This window comes from Mytilus californianus, unplaced genomic scaffold (genome assembly GCF_021869535.1).
Source record: "Mytilus californianus isolate M0D057914Y unplaced genomic scaffold, xbMytCali1.0.p SCAF_2, whole genome shotgun sequence".
NCBI classification, from domain to species: domain Eukaryota; kingdom Metazoa; phylum Mollusca; class Bivalvia; order Mytilida; family Mytilidae; genus Mytilus; species Mytilus californianus.
The window spans coordinates 54,592,133-54,612,256 of NW_026262668.1; the positions used below are offsets into that span (position 1 = coordinate 54,592,133).

Sequence of the window (20,124 nt, forward strand, 5' to 3'; positions counted from 1 at the left end):
TTGATCACAGTAGTTCGATATAAAATGAAAAACATCTTATTACTGACAGTACTAGATAAGCCCTGCAATATGACTATTTGACTATTCAACAAGACATATCGTCGTTTGTTTTACTCTTCTTAATGTTTTATGACCATTTGAAAATGTCGTCTCCGTTGAATTCATTGCCTATTTGTTAAGATTATGGACTTATTAAAACTATAGGTCTTTCTGTCATACGTCTATTGTTTGGGACTTGATGTGTTCTCTTTATGTAATTTTGTTATTTGTTTTGTTGTTGTCTGATATGTTGTGTGATATATAGGGGAAACGGTGTATTTTCCACATACTTTAAACCATTAGCTTGAACACGAGTACATGGACCCCTCTTTTTAAAAATGACATTTTGCATTATGTATGAAGATTATTTGTACCAATTTTCATGAACAAAATAATCACCGATAAAAAAAAAATTTAAAATTAGATAAATATACAGCAAGAAATGCCGGATTTTTTTCTAAAATCTCTAAAAAATATTATTTCACAAAATAGTTACACAAATATTACATACGTATGTACAGAAGATATTACAGATATCTTTACAAAAATCTGCTTGTGTTTTTCTTTTGAAACAAAAAAAAAGTTTTGAATGTCTGTCCAAAAGGAATAAATGTCCAAGAAACTGAAAGTTTATAGTAAATGTCTAAAATTTCAACCCCATTTATCTGTAAAAGTAGCACATGAAGGTATATTTTTTATTACAAATTTAACTTGACTAGATGAAAAAAAAGTATATATGCAAATTTTCGTAAAAAAATCACCGTGGGATCAAAACTGTATCGTATGCCCTTAAAAGACTGGACAATTATATTGTAAAGGCATTTTCAGATGTATCCACTGTGGTAAATTTAGAACGCTTCCGACAATTCGATTGCAGTCAATTAAGATATGTTCAGTCTATGTTCAGACTGTTCAATAGTTGTTATATACATGGACACATCAACATCATAATGAATTGTCCGAAAACCTACTGAACAGTATTGGATTGACTGCAAGCTTGTTCAGACTTGATGTAAAGATCAAAATAACGGGTTAAGACTAAAATTCATTTACTAGTGACATGTGCCAACATCTACTCTTACATCTGTTATTTATGAACTTTTTCATTCATACCTTTGAAGTTTTTAAATTCCGGTTTACACATAAATCAATATTAGTACCATATATGTCAAGGAATAAAGATTACCAAAAACAAAATTTGTAATCAACAGGCTCTCACAAATTTATGGCTTTTTTTGTTTTTAACATGTTTGAATGCTCCTTTTTTCAGATACAAGAAACAATGAATGACGTTCAGAGACTAGCATTAGAAATTTGCCAAAATAGGACGGACTTGAGCGATGAGAAAAAAGAAAGAATCCGAAAGATGCTGCTGGAGCCAGAGAGTATTGAAAATATGTCTATGCCGTCTACTTCTTCTTCGAATAACATGTATCCTGTCAGTGCACCACGAGAAATGACAATTGGAGAAACAACACTGTCTAATCTGTCTGAAGAAGTAGAACAATGTCGATTGTCGAGACGTTTTTCAAAAACTAGAAAGATATTCGGGTCTGACATGTGCCAAAATACAGGAGAGTTAAAACGTGAAAAACGTTGGCCATCAGCGGCCACTATTTTAGCGTCTAGAAAAAGTCAAAGCACACCTAAACTTAAAAGACAACTGTCCACGATCGTTGCATCCAAAGTTCCAAAAGAGAATCTCAATGGACATGTTTTAATTTCAAATGCAAATGGGAATATTGAACGGAATTTTAGTGAATCTGTATTTCAAGGTCGTCGACTTACTGTTCCAACGGAAAATGGAATTACGCACAATTTTGCTCAAAACGGTCAGAACTTGAGTCTTCCAAATAAATTACCATATACTGGTGTAAATGTATTCTCACCTTTAAAATATAAAAAGAAATACACTTTACATGACGTATATAGAGATTTGACCATTATGCGTAGAGCTGTTTCTTCTTGTTTAACTCCTAAAGTACTAACAGACGAAATTCACAATTCAAATGTCAACATTGTTGAAATAAGTAATGAGGTCCCTTCAGATACAATTTTGACAAAGAATGATGGCGAACCGAAAGTTGAAAACAATGCAAAAATTTCCAATACCACTGGAAAATGTCAAGTTCATGAAAAAGAAGAAAACGAACACCAACAAAGCAATCAAATAGTTGAATATAAATTATCAGAAGAACATTCAAGTAAAAACGTGAAAAAAACTCAACTTTTAGACAAAGTTGACAGCAAACACATAAATTTTAATGAGTTTGCCAAAATAAAAAATGATGCGCTATGCAAAGAACCGGATGAACAGGTATTATTAGAAAATAATTCTGAATGCAATGATAATGAAAAAATATTAGAACTTTCAGAAGATGAAAAAGAATCCAGTTTGACTGATACTGATAAAATGAGCGAACAAATCAAACGTCGTGACGAAAAAACATCACTCGAAAAAACAGATAAACCAAATAGTACAGTCAAAGCATTACAACGAGAAAATGACCCAAAAATTTCTCATTCAAAAACAAAAGATGCTAACAAACCAAACGATGATGAGCCGAAAAATTGTGACTCTTATTCTGAAATGAAGACATCAGCTTATACACGTAACTGCTATGAGAATAATTCAGAAAATGTCGAACATGGTACGGATAATAGTAAAAAAGCTGAATATGCTGATATTGTGGACAATACACATATTTCTTGTGCTTTGGAAAATCAGAATGACAATAATCAAGGAAGTCTAATATCTGTTGCGATAGAAGATCAAATGCGTAAACACTGTTTTGATGGCAATTCCACAACTGATAAAAATTTGACATATAGATTAAAAATGACAAACATAAATAGCGTACAAGATGATATGATGTTAAGTGCAAATAAAGGATTTAAAAGCAACAAAGATTATACAAGTAACGTGTCTCTGCAATATGACCGCATTAATGTGACTGAAAACCCCAAAAGAACGTTATCAATGTTATATTCAAAGAATCTTCCTTATGATAATATTTATGAAGACGACCAAAATGCAACGTCTATTGTAAAGGAAACAAGGTCATTCGAAAAAGGGAATGCAAACTATTCTCAGACGTGCAGTAATAATGATCTAAGTTTATGTGATGATACTAAAAAGTACGAAACTATGGAAAATTTAGACAAACTGGCTGATTATTCATCATATAGACTCGACGAGTATGGCAAGTGTATACGTGATTATGATATTTCTACAGGAAACTATGTTAGTTCAAATATCATTACAACAAATGAAAAGGATAAAAAATGTTTTAAGAAAAGTACTGACAGAGAATTAAAAGAAGATATAGCGCCAATTAAATGTAAAGTCTTAAAAAAGAAAAATGAAAAGTACCAAAATGGTAAAACACCAAACGGTACTGTTGGTTATATTGCATATAGAACGATTGTCGATGATCAGAAAAACGCTTACAATGTGGAACAACCAATCAAGAAAAAGAAAAGCTTGCAACCCCGAACAATTAGAGACCCGAAATTGAAACAAAAAGATGAAATACAACATGAATATTCTTTGAGAAAATGTCACGTAAAATTGAACACGGATAGTAGCAATAATAACGGTAGTCAACTGAAATCGAAACCCAAAAGTTTGGCAAAAAGTCGAGAAGAACTATACAGTTACTGTAGATGTCACAAACATAGAGGTCAAAATAAGAATGACGGTTATCATCTACGATCGAGTAAATTAAAAGCTCGTCCAAAAACTCGTGATATCCGCAATAATGTTTTGTCGAAACAGTGGTGTAATGTTAGAAATATTCCAAACGTCAAATTTTCCCAAGCCTCGACTGATAATAAATTATGCACAATAAATAACACAATATTAGAGGGAATGTACCAAACACACCAAAAGAATGATAGTTATAATTCCTTTAATACCTGTTTTAAGACAATAATTAGTGAGAACACGCAATGTATGACCGTGTCTAAAAATAATATCTGTATTTCTAAGGAAAACAACATACTGGGTCAGCATGGTAACGGCACACGAGATAAATTTTGTAACTATACATCGGAATTTAGGAAGGACAGACATACAAAAATGTCTTTACACAGTGAAGGAGTTAAATTTGTAGACAATGAACTAGATAAAGATATCAGAAATGTAAATGTAGAAGAATCTAAAGATGACCTCCAAATTCCCGATGTTGATGACGACAGCGATTCAGATGCAGCGGAAAGCGATGATGAAGTTTTCCAAACTGAAAAAGAAATTGACGAAGGAGATGATAAACTAAAGCCCCGAAAATCTGTTATGTTATCAGGAAATTCTCGGAGGACTGACTTTACTTTATCGAGTACTTTAAGCAGTCGGACACCATTTAGCGAATATGACTATACAGAAAGAGGTAATAGCATCCAGCATGTAGATTTAAATTCCTTATGTGTGTGAAACCTACTCATTCTCCTGCAATTCTTACTGCATATTTGAAATTAAAATGTGAAAATATGATTAATAAAAGTTCCGTTTTTAAGTGTTTTTATCATGTGTCAGGAGAAGATAATGAATGTTTTAAAGAGTCATCAATTATACATTTATCGTAAATTTTATTGTCCATGACGTCTGGTATTCAGAGAAATAAATGTATAGTTATGTTTGTTTTTTTTTATTTCAACGTCTATTGGCGATCAAATCTGTTGATATCTGTTAAATGTTAAAATGTAAATGCAAAGTTTACGACAAATGTCAATATAAATCGAAAAACATTGCAATTTGGATATTGAAAAATTAATAAAGTTTTATCAACATGTAATGTACTATAGGGATACGTTTGTAAGACTTAGTTATCATCATTTTTATAAATCATTTTAATAACGTGACTGATGACATATCATACATATATTTTTGATAACGGCTTTATGACACAACTCATTAATACCACAATACATCTTACAGATATTATCATTTAAAATATTTTTGTTTTAAATAGATTCAGTTTGCACATTATTAAATGAATTACTCAGAGATCTATTATTCATATTCCAACATTGAATGTGTACTATTCTTAAAATATCTTTTCAGAAATTGCAAATGATGTTATTTCTACTATTCTCGATGACGTCATAGATCTTGTATGGCAGGCAAATGTATCCCGATTTAAACATCACGTGTAAGTTGTTTTTTCGCTTATTAGTTTTATAAAAACTTTCTATAGAAATGTACCTGTCCCATTGACGTTCATCTCGCATCTATTTTCATCCATCTTTTTTCCATAGCAGATACATTAAGGGGTTGTCGATACAGATATACTTCAAGTTGTATTTATTCTGTCATCGTTTTTGGTGAAATACGTACGAATGAATGTCGTTCCATCCTCCAAAACATAACGAAGTTAAGGAAAATTATACTTATCATGCCTTTCGATACTGAAAGAGAGGTTCAAACTCAAACAAACTGTTAATGCCATAGCAAAAATCGAGAAACGATCAAAAGACAAAAAAATAACAGTATACAAAACGCATCATAGAAAACCAAAGACCGAGCGAAACCAACCCCGCCAAAAAAAACCGGAGGTAATCTCATGTGCTCCGGGAGGGTAAGCAGATCCTGCTCCATATGTGACACCCGGCGTTTTACTCCTTTACAATGTGTTGATAAGTTATATCATGTGATAAGGCATCACGCAAAAGAGGATTGGTAATGAACCCTAAGACATCACCAAACTCATAAACCATCGGGCATGTAAATTTTCTAACCCTGAAACTTGACCGAATTTGAAATTTAAAATTGAAATAAGTTTTTCATGACAAAGAATAGACCAGACTGTTTCCGATATAGGTATCACTGACATTAAAAAAATAAAAAGCACGAATAACAACACTAAAGATAAAGCAAGAGCGGCACGACCCCCGTTTAAATAAAATTAAGGATGATCTCAGGTGCTCCGGAAGGTTGAGCACTTTGGCTCCACATGTGGCACTCGTCGTGTTGCTCATGAAAGTGCAAACCCGGTGATAAGTCTAATTCGGTAGGTCACATTCGAAGACATACTTATTTTTATATACTATTAAATATGGATGAGTTGTAAATCGACGGTTTTTGTTTAGCTTTTTTCTCCCTTACTTTCAAAGAAGTATTGCCCTTGAACCTAACATATAAAGAAAAATGGACTTTATTGTGCTCTCAGATATATAGCTGATCTTTGTCGCGCCTGAGATGAATGTTTTGAAACGGGACAAAGATGTTGCTTTTCCGCCATCCACCTTATACATATACTTATCAATAAAAAAAATGCACCACATGTTTTTTTTTAAAGGTTTCGATTTTCTGTTATTTGGATGTTTTAACTTTTTTGGTGTGAAATTGAACAATTTTAATCCCATACTGGACATTATTCTAACGTTAATGGAGAAAACTTCTTTCTTTTCCTGCATCAGAGTATCTCAGTAAAAAGTCGGATTTCAAAAGTAAGAGATTAAAAAATGTTTGCAATGTGTTTAGGTAGAAATGCGAATACAAAGAATACAAAGCAGAAAACAATCATTTTGTTGTTATTTCTTCTTAAGGCCTTCAATCAAGTTCATCTGAGAATATTTACATATGATACAATATTGAAAATTTGTATATATGTACTGTTGTGTGCAGTGCACGATGCACATCTTCTACGGTCAAGCTACAATGTCTTCAACAATGGGAAGGTTGTTATGCAGGAGTATACAAGACATAACATTTACACATTTTAACGCAGTTACTTCAAGCTAGTTCAATCCAATTTTATTTATTTAATAAATAAATAATATTTTCCAAGACTGAAATATCAATTACTACACATTTAACGGATGGTGTTTGTCAGTTCGTAATGAAATTTTACTTCTGCTTCGAAAAAATAATAAGTATAGCATTTTTTTTTTATTTGAAAATTTTTCATGCACACAACATTAATGTTTTAACATTATTTTATGAAATTATGTGCTTCGCATTTTAACCTGTAAAATCTACGAACTATTTATTCAATTTTAGGTGTAAAACAAATGACCTCTTCGGAGATGAGACCGTAGGATGTATTGTTTTAGTCGACGAAGGGAAGCAACCGTCTATTTCATTCGATTGCGAAATTCAAAAACCAGCGTCTTTTCCAAACACAGTCGAAACTTATGAAATATTGATTGGAAATATTGTAAAAATTAAAGTTCGGGGCGAACATGTAGTAAGAGAGGTAAGTCATGTTTACTGTAACGTCCAGATCATGTCTATAAAAGCGATCTGAAAGTCAATGTAAAACTTAAAATTGTGAATACTTGTGTAGGATATAAGTAGCATCCCTATGTGCGAAGTAATTTTAAATTGGTTTTAAAGTTCTATCATGAACAAGATAAACAATGTATGCATTAGATACACCTTGAGGGAGGGAGGGGGGGGGGGGGGGTCTTTCAGCGATTTTACCATATGTTATTGAAAAACGTGATAAACGCAGGGTATCCAATTTCATTAAACGACATCTTGGGGTAAATGTTCATATAGTTATTGAAGTATAGAAACAAGTTTGACTGTTTTATAGTGTAATATTGATAGCGCACATTTAATTACTTCTAGATAAGTTTAACCAGTATGACCTGGTTTTTAAAGCTAGCATGCAAAGTGTACGTTGTATTTGTCACTTATCATTATCAAGATGGGACTATCGGGGGGAATACTTATGAAAAAAAAATCGTTTACTGGTGTCCTTCCAGTCATGGTATTCATGTCAATATTCCTGTTTCCATGATTTCAATAAACATATTACTAAAACAAACAACAACGCACCAAACCAAACCTGAATGAAACAACATATACCTAAACTAGGAATTTCACAACTTCGTGCTAAAAATTAAATTAAATGGATTTTAGACTGGTAAAACTACTTCATGACAAACGGAATGAAGCAATTCTTTATGACATATTTATACGATAATTCACACAATTTGAACATAAACATGCTTGTGCAATTCACATGTCCGCGATTTCGCTAATGACTTGTAGTGTTACTGAAAGCTACCGTGTTGTTGATATCCTCGGCGACTTACCGCCAACTAGAAGTGGTATTGAACCAGAATGACAATGATGATAATGATGAGGATGACTCAGTTCTTCTCTTTTTTTCTTCACATTCATGTAATATCGTTGCCTTTTGCTTTTATTCACCTTTTGCGATATAAATCTAATTATGCATATTTATATCAATTTTAATTACAGGGATACGTAAAAGTAGCAGTCCCGTTCAATAAATCTAACATGAGATTTTTCCATGAGCCAGTTCTAAGGATTCTCAATTCAAAAACTAACTCATGGATAAGCATTGATTCTTTTGAAAATATTTATTTTGATGAGAATGATTTGGTAAGTTTAACTCAGAGAACTCTTTTTTATATATCAATACTGTATTCTCATAAAACAAATGTTACAGAGAACAGCAGTTAAGTTATAAGATTTCAATTGTTTAGACGGTGCTCGGTAAGCATCCAATATTTGGATATTTTATAGAAACATCTTTATCAATTAGAATCTTATTATTTATGTATGAACAAATAAACTCATCACTGAGACCAGGATTAAATTTTTTTTACGCCAGACGCGCGTTTCGTCTACAAAAGACTCATCAGTGACGCTCGAATCAACAATCTTAAAGCCAAATCAAGTACGAAGTTAAAGAGCATTGAGGATACAAAATTCCTAAAGTTTTGCCAAATACAGCTTGAGCAATCTATTCCCGGGGTAGAAAATCCATAGTATTTTGAAATATTCAAAGTTTTGTAAACAGTTAATCTATAATTAATAAATTTGACCATTTCAATGATAATTCATATCAACAAAGGGGCAATGTGACAGGAACCAAAAACACAAATATATCATAAACATTTGTTGTCAAGATAGTAACACATTTTTTTTGGAATGGCGGAGAAATGTATACTAGTACATATGTCAGCTTTAAATTGACCGAGATTTATGCTGCTTGTTTGAAAAAGTTCAATTTTGGAATTTTTCTGTTATTTCTTTTTTCTTTATTATGGCTATCATATATTTGATGTACAATTGGAAACAAAAATGGAGCATTTTCCTATATAGTCAACCAAGGGGATTAAATGGAACTCTTTCCAAAAAACTCTGTTAACCATTAATAGCAATTATGTATTCTTGATTTAAATAAAACATTATAACTTACACGAAATAAACATTTCAATAATCAAACTTGTAGGATTTGTCTGTCTTGGAGACTAATCTTAGTAATGAAGAGGAAAGTGTTTACGTAGTTGTTGCCAGACCTGCAGCTGAGTATATTACTTTTGATAAAAACCTTCAAGAGTACGATTCGAGGATTGATAGTGATGTTACAGTATCAAGTCCTGTTGGATCACGAGTCAAAACTGACACAGTTACTATTAAATTTACGGTATTATAGTTGTTCTGTATATATGCTAAACAATATTAACACAAGGTAAATTGAAAAAGGGGAAGTCCATAAAAACTGACAAAATAAAACGTTAGACTATATCAACCTACGGAACGAAACAATTTTCATATTTCTGACTTGGTACAGGCATTTTCCGAAGAAAACATTACACTTGTATGAAAGTTGTTTATAGTTCCGTTATTGATAAAATTGTAGTATATAGTACAAGTCGTGGCATTGTTAATACCCAAACTATTTTGTTTTTTAAATACTTAGAACTTTTCAAAAATATTGAATTTCTTATTGTTTTTTTTACCTTCTGCACATGTATATAATTATGTTTTCAAATATTCATATTTAATGATTAAAAAAAAGAACTAACCCAAACAATCTCTCCCCTACCTACCAAGGTGTTTGCAATATTAAAGACGATACTTATATCCATTGATGAAAACAAGGACATGCGTGAATAAGCAATGAACGAATGACCCAAGACCACCAAATAGACACAATTTAAACACAACAGCTGTTTATCAATGATAAAGCGTGATATTGACAGTATAACTTGTATGATGTAGGGTCAATGAAGGCATTCTCGATATGCATATTTAGACAATGTTGGAACAGAAGCTCGTTTCCTCTCATTCCTGGGAATAGGTAGTGGAAAGACTAATTACATTTAATTCCGAATTCATACAAACCAATTTATGATTTAATTAAAACAGAACTTTCAAACACATATCATTGAATTTATCACCAGGTTCTGCCAATAAGCGTTGACATCGTAGCAGAAACTCGAGATTCTTCTGAAAATGATTGCCAGTCTTTGGTTGGAGCAAGTCCAGTTGTTATCATAGAACAAAGTTATCGGAATCCTCAGCCACTGTTTATTTGTCTTCCATGTGAACGACCAAGTCTCAATGCTCTGAAAAACCGCTTATCATGTGCTCCTTGTCCTCAAGACTCTGGAATAGTCACTATGTCAAGACTTTCAAAATGTGCAATGCATGATTTTGTAGGTAAGGAACTATTTCAATACTGATTATTAAATTAATCGTGAACAAGAGAATACAATCACGTGAAGTTTCGTGTTTGAACGTTTAGAAGCCTGTACTAACATAATACTATTTTTATGGCTTCAACTCTACAACAAAAATAAGGTTAATGAATGCCATACCTAAGAATGTCTTCATTTTAGAAACAGGCAGAAAATTCATGAACTAAATTTTGTTAAGAGCTATCATTGTAGAGATTTTATGGTTTCAAAATTCTGTTAATTGCATCATATGAAACTTTCAGCTAAAAATATTGTCTGTCGGCTTGACAGACAATACTTTTAGAATATATTTTTGTCAAAAACCTTGTTCCAAACAAAGGATATTAATTACAGTCTCAATCAACAAGATGCATATCTTATCAAACAGAGCTGAAATGAAACCTCTCATACAAAAACAAGTTTAGCTACATATTGGCACTGAGTCCCAATTTGTTTAAATAAAGGCAATAGTAGTATACCGTTCAATAGTCATAAATCGATTTAACTGAAACAAATCCGGATCACAAACCAAAACTGAGGGAAACACTGAACTGCTACAAAAACAAACGCCAACATACATGTACATAGAAACGGACTATGTGATAACAACTGCCATATTCCTGACTTGGTACAGGACATTTTATGAAAAAATGTTAGGTTTAACCAGCTGGTTTTCTGGATAGCCAAACCTCCCGCTTATATGGCAATGTTAAAAATAACTCTAAAAGGACAACATTACGTGACAGAAATACAGTACAAATAAATGCAAGAACATTCAGGACAGAGAAATACATAAATAAATGATATAATAGTACATTTCAACATGTAAACCACAGAATAACAACGAACACCTAAAATCAATTTACGACAGAACACAAATACAGCACAATAGAATAATTAAGATTAAGATTTTTTTCTTTTAGATACTATATGATTGTCTTTGAAATATTATGTTATATATATTTTACCAGTACTTTGTTGAAATCAAACCGATGATTAAATGGTTTAATAGTTCATTTGTTGTTTTTACACCTATCAGTAATTGTTTATACATATCATTGTATATTTAGGGAAGTATACGAACGCGCAATTTCTTAATATTTCAACTTTTGACGCTAGACATTACATTTTACCATTTCAAAATATTTTCCTATGGCAGATACTTGGTCTGAAACAGAGAGTCATTTGATACGAATTGGTGGATGTGAACGAATAAAATGTGAGCTTATGACCTATAATGATGTCACAGAAGACAATAAAGTATCTTTTTGTATACATGAACAAAAAACAACGTAAGTTCAAATTATAATAATTAGTCGATTCTTCCTTATTTTTCAGTTCTTTTTAGAACTATCGCTTAAAAAACTTTTAAGTATTTATACAGTCCTGACTCAAATGTTTAAAGGGGAGCGTCCCTGATGGAGGTACATCATGAAAGGCGCCTCGGCCGCACGAAATTAATAAAGTGTTATTTTAATTTACACAACTGTGTACCTTTATTTATAATCACTTATGGTTAATACTTTTGTTTTCTGTTAGTGTCAATCTATTGTTGGTCATCTGTCAAAGACTGTTTGAATTTGATTTTGAAAACATTAACCTAACGACATAACACTTTTCCAATATATTTCTTCTTTGAATCGGAATAAAATATACAAAGTTACGATAAGTAAAACATTCTCGCTTATAGAACAATGTTATCTTGAAACTCGCTGCATATGATTGCATCTTTGTTACTATAATATCAATTAATTTGAATTCGTGTTAGCAACAAAATTTATCAAGTTGTACACAAGAAGATATATGAAGGCTACGAAGAAGTGATTCAACAATACAAAGTTGAAACCAAAGGAATATCTAAAGTGAAATAAACATAAATAAATTCACAAATTAACTGCCTTCAAGGTTGAGCATGATATTACAAACCAAAGAACAAATCATAGACTAAGCAACTTAAAAGCAGGACGACAGGATTACGACCAAGCTAGTAAGAATGAACTGCGCGTCCCTGAAAGGTATAACTGTCAAGAAGTTAATGTTTTGGCTGTTATATATAATTAAACAAAACGCACGTGATACATGTAATATATGAGGGTCCGGATGGGGTTTACAGATTAAAGAATGACAACAACAACAAAAATAACGAATAGAGAACCATGTGTGCAAATAAAATAAAGCATAGAAAATAATGGGGTGCAGAAATGTGAAGAATAACTGTCGAAAATAAAAGAATTATGTATTACAATACAGATTACAGATTTCATGTAGAGATTAAAGAAATAAATTTACAGAATAAGTCTTGATTTTAAAGATAATGAAAAATGCTCCAACAAATTAAAGAAGACAGAAATAAAGAACACCAACCCCCCTCTTTTCCCCTCATCCAGACCCTCATATATAGCCTTTTATAATGTCCTTTTTTACAGATGCCTCATAGTAGAAACAAGGAAAGAAGCTACAAGACCAAGTATCAAATCAATAGCATTAAACATTTTAAAAATTATCAAATACCAACGAGTTGTAATTTCAGTAATGCAGAATAAGAATATGATACAGGATTTGACCGTGACATGTGACTTGAGGTCAAGATACGCTACAAGATGGCGTCGACGACAAGAACAAGATTACGATATATCTTCAAAAAATGCAAGTTTGAAAGAGGGTGATATAATTTCACTAAATTTAAGAGGGAATTTAACATCAATAGGGAAACGTTTTCATATATTTAGATTTCATGGATCACAAGGTACACGAGTAAACTGGAATTTGCAAGTAGTTGATGATTATTCTCAAAGGAGTTTAGATTTTTATTACGGGTTTGTTCAATTGCTCAGTTTAAAGACTGTTCCTTCAAGTTTTGAGGAAGTAAAAACTATTGATGGACATGATTGGAATGTTGTACTAGAAATTCCAGTACGATTACCAAAGCACCAGATTGGTTCACTGCCTCTTCCAATCAAAACGAACTTAAATGTTATTGAAGAAGGTTAGTTAATTTATCATTACTAGTTAAATTTATTAAAAAATAACAGAGTTCTTGGTTGGATGTTTCTTTCATAAAAGTTATATTTTGTCTTGCAATATCTATAATAGCCGATGATTCATTCATTTAAAAAAAAATTTAGTCACATACGATATTGTTAGTACCGTGATTTTTAACAAAGGAAACTCGAAAAAAAATTGCAAGCACTGGATAGCAATGGTTTTATGTCTAGTAAGTTTGTGAGATTTAGAGAGAGATCGACTGACCGACCTACCGAAAGAAGAGAATGTTGTATGTTTAGTTGTTGTGCCTATAGATTTGTAATACTAAGTAACTATGTAGTGTTGTTGTCTGGTCAAAATATAATTATGGGTTGTATTTATTAATAACTATTGAAAGATATCAATAACGGCAATTCTAACGTACCATGCACGAACATTTCAAATGTAAAGTATGCACGAACAAAGGAAATGAAAAGTAAATGCACGAACATGGCAAATGTAAAGTATTCACGAACATGGCAAATCGAAAGTAATACGACTGATCTTTATTATTTTTTTATTGTTGTGTAAGTACAATGCGATTTTGTCATAGAAGGGGGACAACCATTTTGTTTAGGGGGGTGGGGTGGGAAGGAAGATTTATTTCTTTTGGAATCTACATTTTCACCTGTTGCTATGCTGGCTTATTTATTTCGGGTGACAAAGCCGTGCGAAAATGTATTTCAATTTTGTACAAACACAGTTATTAACTGCATTTTGTTGGGCAGAATGTTCACTTTGATCCTGTTTAGAGTAAAACAAAATGGACATCCCTTAAACTGAACTTAAAAAAAACTCATTAAATTCCTTTTAAAGCATAAAAACTTCCAAATCATCATGATCATAAGGAAATATTGTGCATTTTTTTGAGAGCCCAAAACAAACCGTAACTGTTTTACCAACCTACTGAATAACTTAATAACTGACAGATTTTACTACAAAGTGCTTTATATGCTATGTAACTTAACTTGATTATTTTATGAATATTGTGAAATTTTATGCACTTTATGGAAGTATGAACATGAGGATTTCAGCTTTATAATAATGACATGAATGTTAATATCAACAGGTCCAGTAACACTTCAGTTTCTATCTTCCATTGCCGACGGTTTGGCAGGACAATGGATGAAAGTTGCTACTTCATTGCAAATAACAAATGCCAGACTGCAATCACTAAGAAGACTGAACAGAAATAGCGATAAACAGCTTGTGAGAGATTTATTGTTTACATGGTTTAAAAACATGCCTCATGCCAAAGAAAAGGTAATAAAGAAGTATTCGGATGTCCATATAACATATCTGTTCCATTCTTGATAATAAGGGAGGACTGTTTTATATTATAGCTTGGGCAGAAGTTTGGCCAATAGTTCACCAAAAAAGAAATTATGAAAATTATCCAGCCCAGTATTGTTTGAATAATAAATGAAAACATCAGTATGGCCACTTCACTACAACAGTTAAAGTATGATGTCGCAATATCACTGTAAATATGCTAAAATTTATTATAATCGGAAAATATGTTATATGAATACATGTTTGTATGAGAAATAGCATTATCAATATATATATATTTCAGCCACGTGTGTACAAATGAAAATTGTGTAGCAAAATATCTTGTTTCGTTATGCTACCGCTCGGATATAAATACATGTATGTATAAATGGGTAATGTTGACAGTTTTTTTTGTCATTTGTACTTAAGTGCACCATGATGCAACGGGTGCGTATGTGAGAAAAATCAAAAATAAACAGATGGCACACTTATGTTATCTTGTAATCGACCTATGACGGATAATACATAATACATTTATACCACTTTCAAATGTCGAAGTGCCTAGATGATTGAATAAATACAATAGCTAGGTTATGTAAGGTGGGGGTTGGTTGACCGGGACGAAGGATGAAAAGTTTGGATTTCCACGGGAAAATTGGGGTATGTTGAATTAGAATAGAAAAAAAATGCCTTGTAACAGGACACCTATGGACCCCTCAGAGAGTTGTTGCACGGATTCTTCAAAGAGAGAGGTTGGCACTATCTCTACACGAGACATCGGATTTCACGTCCTCATTCAAACCGGACGTGGTTCCGTATTTATACAACCCGGAACGCGGACGCCCCAATATATTATTGAAACGGGAGAAGTCCAGAGGTGATTAAATTTCTATAACCCAGTCAACTCTTTGGATTTGATGCCGAAGAAGTTGTCTCATCATTGCTAAGCTTCTGCCTTGATGGAAAAATTAACATAGTGCAAAACGCATAATGACAGATTGCTGCCATTTTTCAAGAAGATAACCAAAGATTTTCTAACCTTTAGAATTTTGAATAGCGTTAATTTTGTAAAGAAAACATTATTTGTTTTGGGGTGTTTTTATTGAAAAATACCTCCGCTGTAATGCATGTTCATTTTATAATATGACGTCTTCCAGGCTTCTATGTTAATCAACGTCTTGCAAAATTGTGGAAAGCATGATATAGCAGATACGTTACGACAAGAAAACGAAAAGTACAATACAGAAAAAACAAAGGTAGCCACAGGTAATATACATTGCAATATTTAAGTGTAAGCATTTAAAAAGCCCAAGAGTCATGCGTACATATATATTTGTGATATAGTTTTGAATATTTCATGTAAATTTCTTAGTAAAATAAAAATGCAAAATGTACCGATATTGTTAGTCTTCCTTGTAAATATACATAAAAGTAGAGCGTTTTCGATGAGTTAAAAATATTGTATTTTCATCGCCATATATACAAAATGTAAAGCATGTGGAATAAACATATTGCCCTGATACAGTTGTCGCGCTTTCATAGTTCATCAATATCAAAGAATACAAGGTTTATCTATTTTCAGCTGAACAATGTTGTCCTTTCAAACGCCTTATACTTATATACCATGATGATTGACTTCTATGGATATTTTTCATTTTCTGAGCTAAACAGTTTGGACCAATCAAAACGTGCTTATAATATATAAACAGTTTCATAACTCTTCTTGAAGATATCGTCTTAATTCAAACATGTTTTGAAAGTATTTACTGTATCAATCGCAAACATTTGATGAGTAAGTTTGGCATTCATATATCAAAACTGGAAAACAAGGAATCGTACGATATAAATATGAATAACTGGAAGCTACTCCACATGAAACTGGTAGAGTTAGCTGCAATTCTAATGTAAGGGATAAACTCAGGCTCTCGAGACACATTTTTGTATCTGTACGAAATATGTAACTAAACTTTTTGCCGTGAACGTACCATTTTACGACAATTGATTCTTGAGTCTACAGAATTTGTATCTACATTTATTTTCTACACGATATATAGACAGTAGTTATGTTTTAATAAATTATTTCATAATATTTTTTCCACTAGTACACAGCGTAGAGAAAACATTGAGTACTGTCATCAAAAGCCCTCATATAATAGCGAAATGGAAGGAGCTTGCTACTGAATTAGGATTTTCGTTGGAAGATATCAACGATTTTCATAATTCTGGTAAAACTGAAGGAGAACGGTGTTTAAATATGTTAAGTCGATGGATAAATACAGGAAAACAGAGCTGGTTGAGAATACTGGCTAGATGTGTACGAAGAATAGGATGCAAATATGTTGCAGGTAAACAAAAGTGAAAAGATACTTTACTACGTGCACTTGTTCGTTGCCATCCGCGAAAAATAAACAGTGTTTTCATAGCCATCCGCTACGATTAGCATTGTTTTCATTGCCATCCGCGACGATTGAGTGTTTTCAGCGGTTTCTTTTAATTTCGTGTATTTTAGAGTTTCAAAAAGGATTCATCATTCAATATATTATCCTTTATATTATCAAAAAGTTAAGTAGAATATGCGCTTACGTTAACAAGTTACTTGCTTGAATTACACCAATACATTGATAAAGAAGTGAAATGGTTGAGCGTCCCTCAGATATTTCGCAAAATGTTTTATACTACAGATTTTTAATCTGTATCATTTGTTTTGTCCAATAGTCGAAAAGGAAGGGCGCCGCATAAAATGCATACAATAACTAAAGTACCCTTCAAGAGCATTTAAACTCTGTTGCAAGTTTTACTAACCAGGTTGTTTTATATAAAAATGAGTAGATGTGGCATGATTGCCAATAAGACAACTTTCCACCAAAGTTCAAAGGAAGTGGATGTTATCAATTATAGGCAACTGTACGGCCTTCAACAATAAGAAAAGCCCATGCCGTATAGTCGGCTATAAAAGGTCCCGGCATAAAAAATATGAAACAATTCAATTGAGAAAAATAACAGCCTAATTTATAACAAATTAATTTACGAAAAACAAATATGACAGACATGAACCAAGACAACAACTGAAATACAGGCTCCTGACCTGGGACAGGCACTTATAGAATGTGGTTTTTTCGTTAAGTCTGTGGATGTTTCAGTGTTTGTATGTCCTTCTAAGTATTTTATTTTTAATTTGTTAATGACACTAATATTATGAAAGTACGCGTGCTAACATTTAGTATTTAATGCAATTTGAAATGAATGCGAATAAATAATCAAATTATCACATTTAATTGAAGATCGAGTCATAACTAGCTAGTTAATATTGACACTGATTGTTAGAATATAGCCTAACTTTCCTAAAGTTAAGTATATTTCTTCATCGATATTCTTCCATCTTTGCAATAACGCAGCGAAAAAAACAGAGGAATAAATAAACTCGGTGTTACATTGCATCCGTGCAATAATTATTGTTTTCAAATACTATGAAATTTCAGTGACAAATTGAAAGAGATAAAAAATAAAATGGTTGACAATGATTTTATTTATATACTGATTTTTTTTTCTTTTCAGATCATTTATTGTCAACTCTTGTAAAACAGAATCAGCTAACCTATGAACAAATTAACTGAAAGTGGACTCAAACTTGCATGTGCATCCATCATGTTTATTGAAACTGCAGCGTGTAAAATGTTAAATAAAGTACTTCCAATAATCGTTAGACAAAACAGTTGCAATAAAAAAATATTAACATTTTTCTCTGTTTAAGTATCATATTTGATATTTCTGACGGAACTTTCACTTTTTCTATATCATACCATTTCATTCCAATGCGTTTTAACAAATGGGTTAAGTGGAATATATATGTTCTCAACTCGTTAATGTATTTGGAATAGGTCGACCAGGAGAGCAAAAAAAAAATTAGCAAATCTCAATTACAGAAAAGTCTTCTGTTGTGCTTCATCACCGACCTTCGATCCACATAGTTAAAATATGTCAAGACGGGGAATAGGAAACAATAGGTAAATCTCAATTTAGACGAACATTCTAAACAGTCTCTTGTAAGATTAGACCGCGACATCGTCGCATAGTTAGTATTGCACGAAGTCATTCTTTTCCCAGATTGTGTATACCGATTATACACGGACTCCGTTTGAGGTGTACTATTTGATATTTAAGTCTGTCCTTTTATTAGTTGATAGTGGGCTTTGAATTAGCTTTCGGTAACTGCAAGAACTTTGTGTCTTTTGACATTTTGATAGATTTTCAGTGCTTATAAGTGTTTCTCGTTTCTCGTTTTTTATATAGATTAGACCGTTGGTTTTCCCGTTTAAATGGTTTTACACTAGTAATTTTTGGGGCCCTTTATGGCTTGCTGTTCGGTGTGAGCCAAGGCTCCGTGTTGAAGACCGTACTTTGACCTATAATGGTTTACTTTTATATATTTTGACTTGGATGGAGAGTTGTCTCATTGGCACTCATACCACATCTTCTTATATCTATTAAAGCCGATCTGATGATACATGCCCTTTCAACTAATTTTAACTTCAGTTTGTTATAATACTTTTTTGTTACTCCAATTTGGGGGAGTTCAGAGCTTATAAACTTGTTTTATCCGTCACATTTTTTATGAATTTGAAAATAAGGAGAGTGGTATTATTGCCTATGAGACCACTAACAACCAGAGTCCAAAATAACGTGGATTTAAGCAAACGTATGTCATCATACGGCCTTTAACAATGATCAAATCCTATACCGTATAGTCAGCTATAAAAGGTCCCGACATAGCAAAGTGTAAAACAATTTTAAACTAACGGTCTGATTTATAACAAAACAATTAACGAAAAACAAATATGACAAGCATTAAACTACGACAACAACTGAATAACAGTCTACTAGCTTGGGACAGGCAATGATGAATGTGGCCTTAATGTGGATAATAATCTACTATTAATTTCACAGGCACTTGTCACTGAGAAAATACTCTACGTACCTTTACAAGTTAAAGGTATATACAAGTATGTATATTTGTTAGAGACAAGTGCGTGTTCAATTTTCAGAATTGTCAGACTATTGACGTCAAATTTAGTACATTTAGATATGATCAAACAGATTTTGCTCCCATCTTAAGGCGTCGAATATAATTTGAAAAGAAAGTACTTGTTACTTGTTAAGAATACTTTTCATTCGATCTAGACATTACATCATGTACATAACATGAAACCGTCTATAAGCTAGGCAGAATATGTTTCTACTTTGTCTTATTTAATCTTAATAATAGCAAGTCTTTAAAGTTCAAATACAAACATAAAGAAAATACTTGTAACCAAATAGAGGATGCCTTCAGAAATGTAATATTTTTAT

The 20,124-nt window shown here is 32.3% G+C and overlaps 1 protein-coding gene across 1 annotated transcript; it reads left to right on the forward strand.

The window, feature by feature from the left end:
• The first annotated feature begins 1,315 nt into the window (after positions 1-1,315).
• Positions 1,316-18,479, forward strand: LOC127730035 (uncharacterized). The gene is made up of 12 exons (XM_052238079.1): positions 1,316-4,427; positions 5,102-5,189; positions 7,040-7,235; positions 8,252-8,395; positions 9,252-9,446; positions 10,207-10,465; positions 11,642-11,774; positions 12,909-13,468; positions 14,576-14,769; positions 15,936-16,044; positions 16,881-17,123; positions 18,334-18,479. Exons 1-12 carry the CDS (start codon positions 1,322-1,324, stop codon positions 18,390-18,392), a joined length of 5,286 nt encoding a protein of 1,761 aa, XP_052094039.1. The 5' UTR covers positions 1,316-1,321; the 3' UTR covers positions 18,393-18,479.
• Positions 18,480-20,124: the final 1,645 nt, after the last annotated feature.